Genomic DNA, 12,072 nt, shown 5'->3' on the forward strand with positions numbered 1-12,072 from the left:
GTGACCGTACAGAGCAGACTGGTTTTGAACAACAGGAGGCTTCAAGAGGTCTGGCTTAAGAACCCCAACCTGCATGTACACCTCAAGTATTCCTGCTTCCCATCCTGAAAGCCTATCTTGAGCCTTGAGCCCAACTTCTCTTCCCCAGCCCACAGTTCCTAGCAGCTGAGCCTTACTCTGAATGAGTCCCTGATCTGGCAGATCGTCATGAATTATGGAAAAAGAATGGGAGGTGCTGCTGCCTTAGAAACAAGCTCCTGCGCTGCAGCTGCTCTGCAACTGCCTAATAGGAAGAATCAGCTTGGCCAGGCCTTCGGTGTGCCCAGGCTTTTCACTTTCTGCCTTCCCAGTCTCTTGCCACCACCTAATTTCCCCTTTCCCACCACGAGTCTGAGGACGAATGTTGTGTTTAGTCAATCTGACGTGAGACCAAGTAGACGAAAACACATTTATTGATTGCTTTTTTTTTTTTTTTTCCATTTTTTCTTTTTTTTTTTTAAACGTTGAGACAGATGTGAGGAGTTACTCCCAGCTGACAGACCGGAGCGTGAAGTCTCCATGTGTAGCAAAGTAGTCAAAGACAGAAAGACCAAGCCGGTTGGGGAATGAGAACTGGTGGCCTGGCAGGTGGACGGTCACATCGCTTGGGTTGATGCTGAAAGTGATCTGCAAAACAAATGGAGAAGTCAGAGAAAACTTCTGCCAAGATGCCCTCAAGCCTTCCCCATTCTGCAGAGTGAACACGCTCGGCAGCATAACTTGCTCTTCAGCAGCAGGAGAATTCTTCTGGTCTTCCAAGCGACACCTATTCCTTGCTCAGTTCAACAGTAACATCCCTTGGAGCTACACAGAGCTTGCACATTTGATTCCCACCCTTCACCATTGCTTAGAGATCTGGATGGTGGTGGCCAAGCAGGAGAAGCCAGTCACCTCCTGTACAGACAGCTAAGAGTACAGTACATATGGAGAGTGCATCCCAAGCTTTACCTCTATTGGGGCTCCCTTCTGGAAAGGGAAGACGGTCTCTCTTTGCTCAGCACCCCATTCTTCCATTTTCTTTGAGTTGCACACAATGAGGTTCACATCACCATGAGCATCAAAGCGGGGGTTGAAGTGAAGTGCCAGGTGGGTTGCGTCCTTGCCCAGATTCATCACAAAGCTGCAAAGAAAGGAGACAAACACTGTTGCATGCTGTACACTGAATCTAGATCTATTCTGTCAAGCCCAGATGAGGGTGCGAAGGTTCAGTATGCAGCCCTGAACATGGAGTTACTCTCTACCCAAGCCAGCTCCGCAGGAGTTATTTGTCACAGCATTCTTTCCAGCCCTAAACAGTTAGCTGGTACTGCACCCTGCCTGACAGCCACTGCTTCTCCCCACCCTGCAGGCAGCTGCAATAATTACCATCTCATTAGCTATCCCAAAGCATCTTGCAATGGTAGTGGGAGGAAACAACTTCCCAGTCTGCTGTCCACCTTGCCTCCAGGCCTCTTGCTAAGATGCGAAGTGAGGAGGAATATTATTTGGCAAGAGAAAGCCCAGGAGGCTACACACCGACAGTATCAAACTTCAAAGGCACTGAGAAGAGCTGGGACATGTTTCCTGGAACACCGCTAGTGCTGGTACAGCAGCTCCAGGCTCCACCTCACCCAACAAGAAGTCCTGCCAATAGCAGAGCTGCATGAGCGTTGGGGACTACTGCAGAGACTTCCCTTAGGGCCCCAGCCACTGATCCTTGCAAAGCTAGGAGGCCTTTTGGTGCACCTGTTCACTCACTACTTTTACCCCATTCCTTCCCCACCAGCATACGAGGAGCATCTCTACTGGGTGAACACCCTGAGATCACACTATCACCACCAATGGACCCAGTTGTTCTATCATCAGCTTCATTATGGGTCTGCGGCTCAGAGCATCCATGACACCAGAACACTCAAGATGTCCCCGGCTGCTTGAGCTGTAGTCTTCTTCCCAAGACATCAAAGTACAGAAATGGTGCTCCTGGGCAACCTTTGTGCAGGGAAGAGGATGTGGCTTTTGGGATGTTCTCAAGCTGCATCTCAGTATAGATTTAGCATAGAGTAAAGGAAATGAGAGCTCAGGAGGATGTGGTTGCTGCCAGTGCGTGCAGCTGGAGCTTCACATCTGCTCTGGCTTAGCCCCTTGGCAGTAGTGCACGTCTGCAGTGTGCATTAGGCAATGACTCACCGGGAAATACTGTTAGTGTTAACCCTTTTCAAAGCTGCTCCATTCCTACCCAAGGGAGGGGATTCCTTCGGTTCCCAGTAGCAGAAACCAACCCAGTGTGGTGCTTTGGCCATACCTGGGTGGCACAGCTAAGCTTACCTTTTGGCATTTGGTGCGATTACCCCCTTGACCATGAGGCGCTGGCCAGGCTTGAGACCCAAGTTGGTGCACACTGGTCCCTGCTGAACATGGAGACAGAGACATTAGCTCAGTACCTGCTAGCTCACTTGCTTTGGCAGCAATCCTTGCTGCCTCAATATAGCGCATTGCCTTGGACCAAGGGAGAGGTAGGGACACTCCCTTTCCCTGGGGCAAGGCACATGGGACACCCCAGAGAAGTCACACCAATCAGACAAACCACGTGCCTGATTTCCCAACCTTTCTCTTTGCTGCTGTCATCAACATATCTATATTTCATGGCACTGAAGTGAGAGTACCTGCAAGCTCCCATCACGCCCACCCTATCATGAACACACCCATATGCTGCATGGATCTCATGCTATCCCAAGAAATCTGGCTGTTCAGGGATGGAGCCTCCACTCTGTTCCCCTGGCTTGGATTTGGACCTCAAGCCTTAACATCTGCAAGAAGTTTGCATGTATCTGTCCACATTTTGGCAAGCAGAAAGAAGTATCCTACTACTCATATCCATGTGTACTCATTGCCCGGTCTGGCCCTTGGCGTGACCACAAGAATACTAAGAATTTTTTCTTCTACTGAAGTTTCATTTGCACTTGGGGCACTCCCTGATTGTTCCCTCTCAGGCTACTGCAAGAAATCAAAGTGCAAACACTTCCCTGATACAAGCATCCCTCCAACAGTCCTCGGTACTCACAGAAGGGCACTTTAGAGGAGTGCATTTTCGTACAAGAAGTAATGATTGAGTGACTCATGAAAACTGCAGCCAGGAAGCAAGCAATAGGGCAGCCCAGAAAAAGAGACGCTCAGAAAGCAATAAATACTACTTCAGCTGCCTCCCTGGAGCAGAACCTCTGCAAAACAGGTTACCCCAGCTCAGGAACCAACCCAGCAAGGACCCCCCACGTATCTCCCCAGAGGGATCCTGCAGGGGGAAAAAAAAAACCTTCTGCCTGAACAAGAAATAGCATCCACCCCTCTGTAATAGGTGCAGCAGGGATCTCAACTCCCCTAGCAGCAGACATGCAGCTCTAGCAGAGCCTACAACACGGGGACTGGTGAGCAGGTAAAGGGTAATGCAAGCACCCTGCTGCCAAGCCAGCATCTTCCCCATAGCCCTTCTCCCTGGCTCCATCCTCCCCATTCTTTCCCTACTCACACAAGACATGATGCTGCTGTGCAGGCTGATGCTCCTGTCTTCCAAGGTGCAAAAGTCCCAGACAAGTAACTGCAGGACCACACCCTTGCCTTTAAATAGATGGGGAGCTGAGTAGTGCCAGCCCTACCCCAACCCCAGCCACCAATAGGATCGAGAATAAGGTGGGAGGAGCTGGTTTGTGGGAAGGGAAGACTTGCCTCCTCCCTCCCTCATCCAGGCCCCTCTCCAGGATGCTAATCCCAACCCTTCCAAGCAGGCTGCTGGCCACTCCAGGAGGAGATCCAGCTGTGTGTGGCCACGAAGTCAATGGAAAATAGTTTCACAATGAGTATTTTATCCAAGCCTTTCATCCCACATGGAAAATGGTCAGATGGATCGAGGCTTGGCAGAAAGTGTCTGAGGGCTGGGCTCTTCAGCTCTGCTAAACTAGGAGCCAGAACATCACTGAGGGTATCCAGTGCCTGGGGAATTCTCTGTGGTCCAGGTACAGAGAACTGATGTTGAATCTGGGGAGTCTCAGCCATACCGACAAGCCTTATGGCCCCCTAGAGCGATCCAGCTTCTGACCCAGATCTTGCCACCAGCTCTTGTAGGCAGAGGATCCAAGGAAGGGAAAGCAGTCACTCTTCTGCAGAACCCCTAGATTTCCTCAAAACCATGTGGAGACAGCAAGCCTGGAGGAGTCCTCCTGGAAAAATGGGGAGGAATCATCCTAGAAAGCTCAGTGTCAGGCTCTTTCACCTACTCTAGGCACAGCTGAGAAGCTGAGAAACAAGGGGATGGGGGCAAAATCTTCTGTTATAATAAACGATGGGATCTATAGGTCTCTTAGCTGCCTCCACTTTGTGTTCCCTTTGTGGCAAGCGTGATTCACTCTGGGTGAAAGGATCCCTTTGGAAAAAGTTACTCAATTACTACATGGCTCAATTGTAATTATGCTGAAAGAAGAGGGAAAAAAAGTCAGGCAGCAGGCCAAGCCTGTGGCTTCAATCTTTCCTTGTCTTGCATATTTGTCTCTAAATCACAAGACTCTCCGTGATTTCCTCAAGAGGAAGAAAGAGAAGAGGCAAAACAGAAACACAGTGAAATGCTTTCTTCTTCCCTTTCTATGAGTCCTGTCAGTTCTCCATCTCTTCAGGGATGAGGATGTGATTGAACCCCTCTCTCTCACCCCAGTCATGCAGAACCCCAAATACTTGTTGGGTACTTCTAGTTGATCCCATCAATGCCAGCAGAGGTAGCAGGGAGAGCCTCCTACCTTCTGAAGCTCAGGAGGGCATGGAACTGTTCCAGCCTTTTCCAACCCTGGGGCACAAGTGGCTGGATGAGGAGGGATTGTTTCTTTGCATGAAATGGTGGACCATGAAGGGAAGTCTCCTTTCCTACCACTGGGTTGAAGATACTGTGGAGAGATGCCAAAACCTAAAGGTTGAGGATCAGCGTCCTTATGAGGCAAGGATGAATTTAAGGAAAGGAAGATCTCTGCTCACCATGTTCCTGGCAGCACTCCTACCCTCTTCACCGCACTGAAGATGCAGAGGTATTGACCCATTATTTTCAGGACAGGTTTGGCATGGGAAGGGCCACTGTGGGTTGAGAAGGACAGAGCCAGGACAGTTAGATTTGGTAATTCTCACCTCCCATCACCTCATTCCTTATCAGTGTTTGGCTGGTCAGCCAACAAGGTGATGTCCTGCCTGATTATAAGCACATTTGACCTGCTAAGGATGCAGATCTTGGTGGCATAGGCTCATTCTGCTGTGTGGGAACTCACCAATGGGATAAATCTCTTCTCCAGCCTTCCAGCCAGGATAGGTCTTCTTTATGTAAGCTGAAGGGAGTGAGTTGACCTTATGCTGTTGCTGCAAATGGTGCCCTTGGCCATGACAAGCTTTTTGGCCAGAGGGAGCTGCAGGTAAGGAGAAAGAAGCAATGTCTGTGGGATGTTAATTCAGTAGCACCTGAAGCCTTGGTTATGAGGGTGAGGCAGGTGGTACCTACAACTGCATCTGCTTTCTCCAAACTGTGATCTTGTGCCCTATGCAGGGCAGGGTGAGGAGAAAGAGAGGTGGGAGAGCAAGCTATTGTGTCAGGGGCAGGCCAAATTTGCATTTACAAGTGAACATGAGGCCAGAAATCACAAAAAAGAGAGACCCTGTCAAGCATGTCCTGTGCTAGGGGTTAGGCATCCCACTCAGGTCCTGGCCAAAGGCATCTGTGGTTTCATGATTTGGAGACAGTTTGGCTCTTGAGAAGGCTCACTGCCCTCTTGCTGGTCTTCCCTTGCACAATGTCCCCATCTCTTTGGAAACTGCAAATTGCTCTTGTTTGGTGAGAAATCCCAGACAATCCTCAAACAATTGCTTCTGCCTTTGGGGCTTGAGATCAACCCCTAATTCTGGCTGTGACCCATCATTCCTCTAGGAGGAATCAGACCCCCATCTACTGCTAGGTCTGCCCATGGTTTTCATTGTAGCTCTTCCTCCAGAGCCTCAACTTTCTGCCTGCGCTCCTCTAATGCCAAAAGCACCCATGCTCTCTCCATACTGAGGTGACACCATTTCTTGAGCTCTCAGCTCCTCTCATGGACATCCCCACCCTTTCCAACATGGATGCTGCAATTCAGCTTGGGATGAGGATGGAAACATGATTGCAAAAGGTGAGTTTCGTCACTGCAGGTAGCTTTAATGTACATACTGCCTTCTGGTCTTGCTGATAGGCATTGCTGTGGATCAGCATAATGAGATGGATCCTGACCTGCTGCTGGATGGTTGACCTGCTCGGCATTGTGTTGAATCATAGAATCATTAAAGTTGGAAAGACCAATAAAATCATCTAGTCCAATAATCGGCCTATGCCTATGACTGCTATAGACTATGCCACTCAGTGCAACACTTACCCTTTACTTGAAAAAAAGAGTTGTTGAGCTATTGGTGGCTCTAACCAAAGCCTTTCAGCATTACCAAAGGAAAGTCCTGGTCAGACACTTGTCTGAGGACATCCTGAGCCTACACCTCAGAGGACTGCAGAAGGGCTTGACTGAAAAGCCCACGCACTACGTGAGCAAAGTCTACCTGTACACATCACTCCTCAGCTGGCAAGGGCCTGTTTAGGCAGCAATTACTCCCTCTGTTATTTCCACATCTTTCCACTGGGAGAGCATCTTTGTACCTGTTTAGCCACTTTGTGTTACATGGGCTGTGGTTTTTCTTTAATTCAGGATTAGGTACACTAAACTTGGATTCATTATCTTGCAGGCTCCGAGCCTCACATCAGGAACGAGCCACAGCAGGATCTCCCAAGCTTTCCTAATGGAATGTTTATGACCACGATCAATTTCCTGGATTAAGAGTTGCTTGTTTGGCTCCTGCTCCTGCTGACTTCAGGATCTCTGCTTTCATTAAATCAGATTGGAAATATGTTCCCTAGTGGTGAAGATAACCCTGCAAATGTTATCAAAGAATGTCTAGGCATTGTAACTTATCTGGGAGAGCCTGAAATTACAGCTTGGGGAAGCGTGGATGACTCTTGCTCATGCTAATGACACTGGGATGTTGGACACACCTCAAAGTGCTGTGGGGGTGTTCCCCAAATTGGGGCTCCCCACCTCCTGTTTTGGCTGCTCATATCAGGCTCCATCTCGCCTCCAGGGCATAAGCCCCATCCAGGCACAGCCTGTTTGTTGCACCTGGTTTCCTGGTGACATCTGTAAGGCTACAGTATGGGCCCAACGTGGCTCATGGATGGGCAGCAGCTGTGCCAACCCATGGAGATGGCTGGTTCATGCCACTAGGGTGCCTTCTAGCATGCAACAGCAATGATAAGCCACCAATGATGATAGAAATATTAATAGTACAGCAAAGAGAAAAAGTGATTACCTCAGATGAGAACCCCACAACAGGTGACTTACCTAAGAGATTTCAGGCCCCATTGCATTTTGGTTTAGGAGCACCTGGCACAGGGCAGCAAGCAAAGGCAAATCAACCCAAGGAACGGGGTGGCCTGATGCCTTAGAAAAGGATGCCCTTAGTTTTGTTTCATTTATTTATTTATTTATTTATTTATTTATTTATTTATTGCCAGAGATATTCCCTAGCACAGGCTGCCCAGATTGCTGTGGGTGCCCCATCTCTGGAGGTTCAAGGCCATGTTGGATAGGGCTCTGGGCAGCTTGAGCTGGTTGGTGGCAGCCCTGCCCATGGCAGGGGGCTGGGACTGGATAGGCTTTGATTTCCCTTCCAACCCAACCATTCTGTTATTCTGTGATTCTATGTTGCTCACAGTGTGTTGAGCTCAAATGGAATTTCTAATTCTGACATGAAGTTTGAAGCTGATAATATTTCTTATGTTGAAAAAACAAACAAACAAGAAATCAAATTCTGAATGGTCTGATCAATTTTTTTCCCTTAAATAAATACTTCAGAATCAACAGAAAGAAAGAAGTGTTGGGATGCAGTGTGCTTTGCTCCGCTGTGCAGTTGCTGCGTAAGAGGCTTCCACCCTGACCTTTAAGAGGTGACGTTTTGAAAGCAGAGCTCCAAGCTCAGCAGATGCTGACAAGAGGGAAAGCATTGCCTCCACTTGGCTGGACCTTGGCTAATGATTTCCATAAGGCCTGCAGCATCAGCCTGGTGCTGGAGAGAAAGGGAATATGACCTTATGCTTTAGGTGAGGAATATTCCTGGGTGTATCATTAGTGCTGGGAGTGCAAGGGAAAAAAAGTGCAACCGTATGGGTGTATGGGTGCAGATGTGCAGAAGAGCTGCAGGCTACCAACAGGCTGCGGTAACACTGCTGCAATACCCACATCAGCATCCACAGTGTAGCTAAGAAATCTACTATTTATTGACTCTATTTCAAACTACCTGTTGAGGCATATTACCTGTGTGGAATTGCTGTCTGTTAGGAGAGACTTTTGAGACACGCTGGGCAGAGGTTTGTTTGCTGTGTTTAATATGCAGATTGCAAATGGGCGCCGTGCTGGAACATGTTCAGGCAACTCAGGCACTGGTTTCAGTTCTTCCAGGAGCCAGGGCTGGGGAGCAGCGTGCTCATGGAATACAGGCATGTTCCTCCTGCAACACCCATGGGATCGAAACTCAGCCATGATGTGTGTACCAAGCAGCCTGCAAAGGTGATCCCAAAGCAAAGGAACTTGAATTGGCTTTGCTGGTGGGATGATGAAACCCTAAAGCACGCTGAAGCCAGCGTGCTTCTTGACCCACCAACACTCCCTCAGAAGTCCCAGCTGTCATCCCTCATTTCATGCTGCGTTCTATAGGGCTGCCTTGAGCCCTGTTGGATAGCAACTGCCTGCTGCCATACAGGCGGTTGGAATAATTACCCTTCTGCTCCTAAGATGCCTGTTCTCCATCGGGATGAGCTGCTGAAATGGGAGAATGTTTCGACAGAGCTGGGCAGCCTCCCTTCCCCGAGGCATGGCAGGCAGAAGAGACGTGCTGCTTGGGGATGGAAAGTGCTGTGCTCTGATGCTATCGCGGATCAGAGGCAGTGGGAAATGCTGGGGCACATCATCCCATGATGCTCCCACCCATAAGAAGGGGACCATGGCTCCCTGTGTGGCTGATGGTGCTCCCCAGGGTCATGTGGCACTTCTTTCAAGAACCACGTGGATGTGGCACTGAGGGACATGGTTAGTATGCATGGTGAGGATGGGCTGACAACTGGACCAGGTGAAATTAGTGATATTTTCCAAACTTAGTGATTCTTTGAGTCCATCAGCTGTTTTGGATGAGCCCTATATGGCCCATAGAGAACTGGGTAATGGGGAATGCACTTTTCTCTGTGCCAGTGCACTGAAACAGTGATTGAACAGCTTGGCCAGTTGTGGGAGAAGGGTCACCTTCACACAAGATCCCTCCCTCTTGTAATAATTCACATTGGTGCCTATGAAATATGGAGCTACATGCTCATTTCCCCGTGGCCATCACGATTTGCATGTGCATGCGAGTCTCAAATCCTACAGTCTAGGAGTTTTCTTGTGCAGGGCAGATTATCTTCAAAACACCCAGACATCTGAGAGGTACAGCCTCCAGGCTCTTGGGCACTTATTCAAGAGCAGGTGACAACCAGGAGATGATATTTCCATTCCCACCAAACCAAGCTGTGAAAAGCAGGGAGGTTCTCCTGGCCTCTGCACTCATGCAATGTGCTGGGTTCAAGCTGTGCTATAATGCTCTTCCTGCCCTGCAAGGAACATCATGTGTGCAAGGGTGGAGTTGGAGCAGCACATGCTTTCTGCTTCCATGCCCATGAGAAGTCTCTGAGCGCGATTTTGGTGGAAAGATGCTGTTCTCTATCTCCTAGAGGCATGTAGAGTGGTCCAGAAAGTGCCAACCCCCAACACACCCCTTGGCAAGAGCCAGGCTAGTGCGTGTTCAAGACAAGAGCTATGGGGAGGGAGGTCTGTGAGCAAGCAGGCACCAGTCATGACTTTCCTGGAGAGAAACATGTAGGGAGAAATAGCCCCAGTGCTGCCAGCGCAGCCCTTCTCAACAATAGCAATGTCAGCATGGATGTGTGCTGTGTGCCAGGGCTCCCGAGGCTTTCGGGGACTTTGCATGCCCTTGGTGAGATGCAGGGAGAAATTGCATTCTCAGAACAGAAACAAAGGCAGTTTCCCTTTGCCTGTTCTCTCAGGGTAAAGGGGAGGGAAGCCAGTAGAGAGCTGAAAGAGGCCTCCTCCCCATGCAGGACTTTACTTGGTCACCACTGGAGTCCCAGCCCCCCTCGGGGTCCCATCCCCTCTCTTGAGGACATGGAAGAGGTTGTGGCATTAACTATAGCTCCAGGCTTACATAAGGGAGCGGCAAAAAAGCAAAGGGACAAGAGGAGAGGACCTGGAACCAGGCTCTCTTGAACTGGGTAACTGTGTTTTGGGAAGAATCAGCCACTTGCTTCTGGCCCCTGTGTGTGTTGTGGTCTGAGCAAGGTCAAGATCTGTGCTAGAGTGGGTTCGCTGAAACCTTGTTCCCAGGTTGAGGGCTTTCTCCAACCTAATAAGCCCCTGGTGAGCTGAGCAAGGAGAGTCCCAGGGCTACAGTGGTTGGGGTCAGGCCAGCCTCAGAATACAGGGTTCAGCCTTCTTTAAACTGAGGCTGCTAGCTGGGATGCTCTTGAGGACTGGTCCTGGATGCTGACCAGCATCATACACCTCATAGAGTCACAGTTTCCACTTTGAGAAACCAGAGCTCTGGCCACATTTACAGTACAGTAGGAGCATGTAAAGGGCCCTGGACAGGAGAGTATCCCTCAGAGTTAAACCAAGAACATAGAATTAGTTCAGTTGGAAAAGACCTCTAAGATCTTTTCCAATCACCAGCCCACCCCCAGCATGCCCACTGACCATGTCCTCAGTGCCACATCCACATGGTTCTGGAACACCTCCAGGGATGGTACAACACGAGGCCTTTGCCTCTCATCTTATCACATGGTACGTGGAAGAAAGAATGATGGGTGGGTGAGTGGTGATTTCAGCTTTGAAGCTCTATGGCACAGAGAGATGCTGTGGTTGGGTGCAGAGTAAAGGGAGGCATGATGGATGATGCCAAACGCTGCAGGCCAGCCCAGCTGGAGCTGATTAAGTGCACACAAAGCACAGCCATGACTTGGATCCGTACTGCGGAGCTGGCAGCTGCACTGCACGCTGTTCACTCCCTGGGATGCAGCCCTGTGTTTGTTGGCTGCCAGCAGCCCCAAGCTGGAATCATGGGCAAGTGAGCTGCTGCTGAATGGGGCTGGGGGGAAGAGGCAGAGCGTGATGAGAAACAGTTTCACAGAATACAACTCCTTTCTATTAATTGCATTCCTTTTCTCGTTCCATGTCCTACACTGAGGACTCTGGGTATCTTAAAGGATATGAGCCGGTGTCTGGTGAAGTGGATGGTGGCAGGGGTGCATGGCTCACACCCTATTTGTACAAGGAACTGATAGGCAGCTGTTGCTGATAGTTGCAATAGAAAGGAGAAGGGTAACTAAAAGAGAGGAGATTTAGGTTAGGTTTCAGGAGGAAATCTTTCATTCAGAGAGCAGTGAGGCACTGGCACAGGCTACCCAGAAAAGCCATGGGTGCCTGATCCCTGGAGGTTCAAGGTCAGATTGAGCTGTCAAGGTCAGCAGCTGAGCTGAAGGGTGGCAGCCCTGCCCACAGTATGGGGTGGGACTGTGTGGGCTCTCAGTTCCCCTCCAATATAAGCCATTCTATGATTCTATGACACCTGTGAGTGGCAAGTGGCCTTGGGGGTGAGAAAGACAGGGTGAGAGGGCAAACCTGTGGCCAAGTAGGAGTCACAGTGAAGCATTGCTCCATGACGCAGGGCCTCTTACCTCTGAAACTGCTGAGGGGAGGCAGCTCATGAGACTGCCTGTGGTGGATGACAAGGCAGTGAAGCCAAAACAGCCTGAGTTCTGCTCAGGAGTACAGCCAACCCATCCCATGAGATGTGCCAGTCTCCAGGTGAGTGACCCAGTCTGTGCAGGCACATCATTCCCAGGTTGCACAGTGCCATCCT

The 12,072-nt window shown here is 49.8% G+C and overlaps 1 protein-coding gene across 1 annotated transcript; it reads right to left on the reverse strand.

Moving 5' to 3' along the window:
• Positions 1-460: 460 nt before the first annotated feature.
• LGALS1 (galectin 1) lies at positions 461-3,674 on the reverse strand. The gene is made up of 4 exons (XM_015862685.1): positions 3,542-3,674; positions 2,344-2,426; positions 988-1,159; positions 461-666 (listed from the first exon to the last, which is right to left on the reverse strand). Exons 1-4 carry the CDS (start codon positions 3,548-3,550, stop codon positions 523-525), a joined length of 408 nt encoding a protein of 135 aa, XP_015718171.1. The 5' UTR covers positions 3,551-3,674; the 3' UTR covers positions 461-522.
• Positions 3,675-12,072: the final 8,398 nt, after the last annotated feature.

The sequence above is a fragment of the Coturnix japonica genome, chromosome 1, assembly GCF_001577835.2.
Source record: "Coturnix japonica isolate 7356 chromosome 1, Coturnix japonica 2.1, whole genome shotgun sequence".
Classification (NCBI taxonomy): Eukaryota; Metazoa; Chordata; class Aves; order Galliformes; family Phasianidae; genus Coturnix; species Coturnix japonica.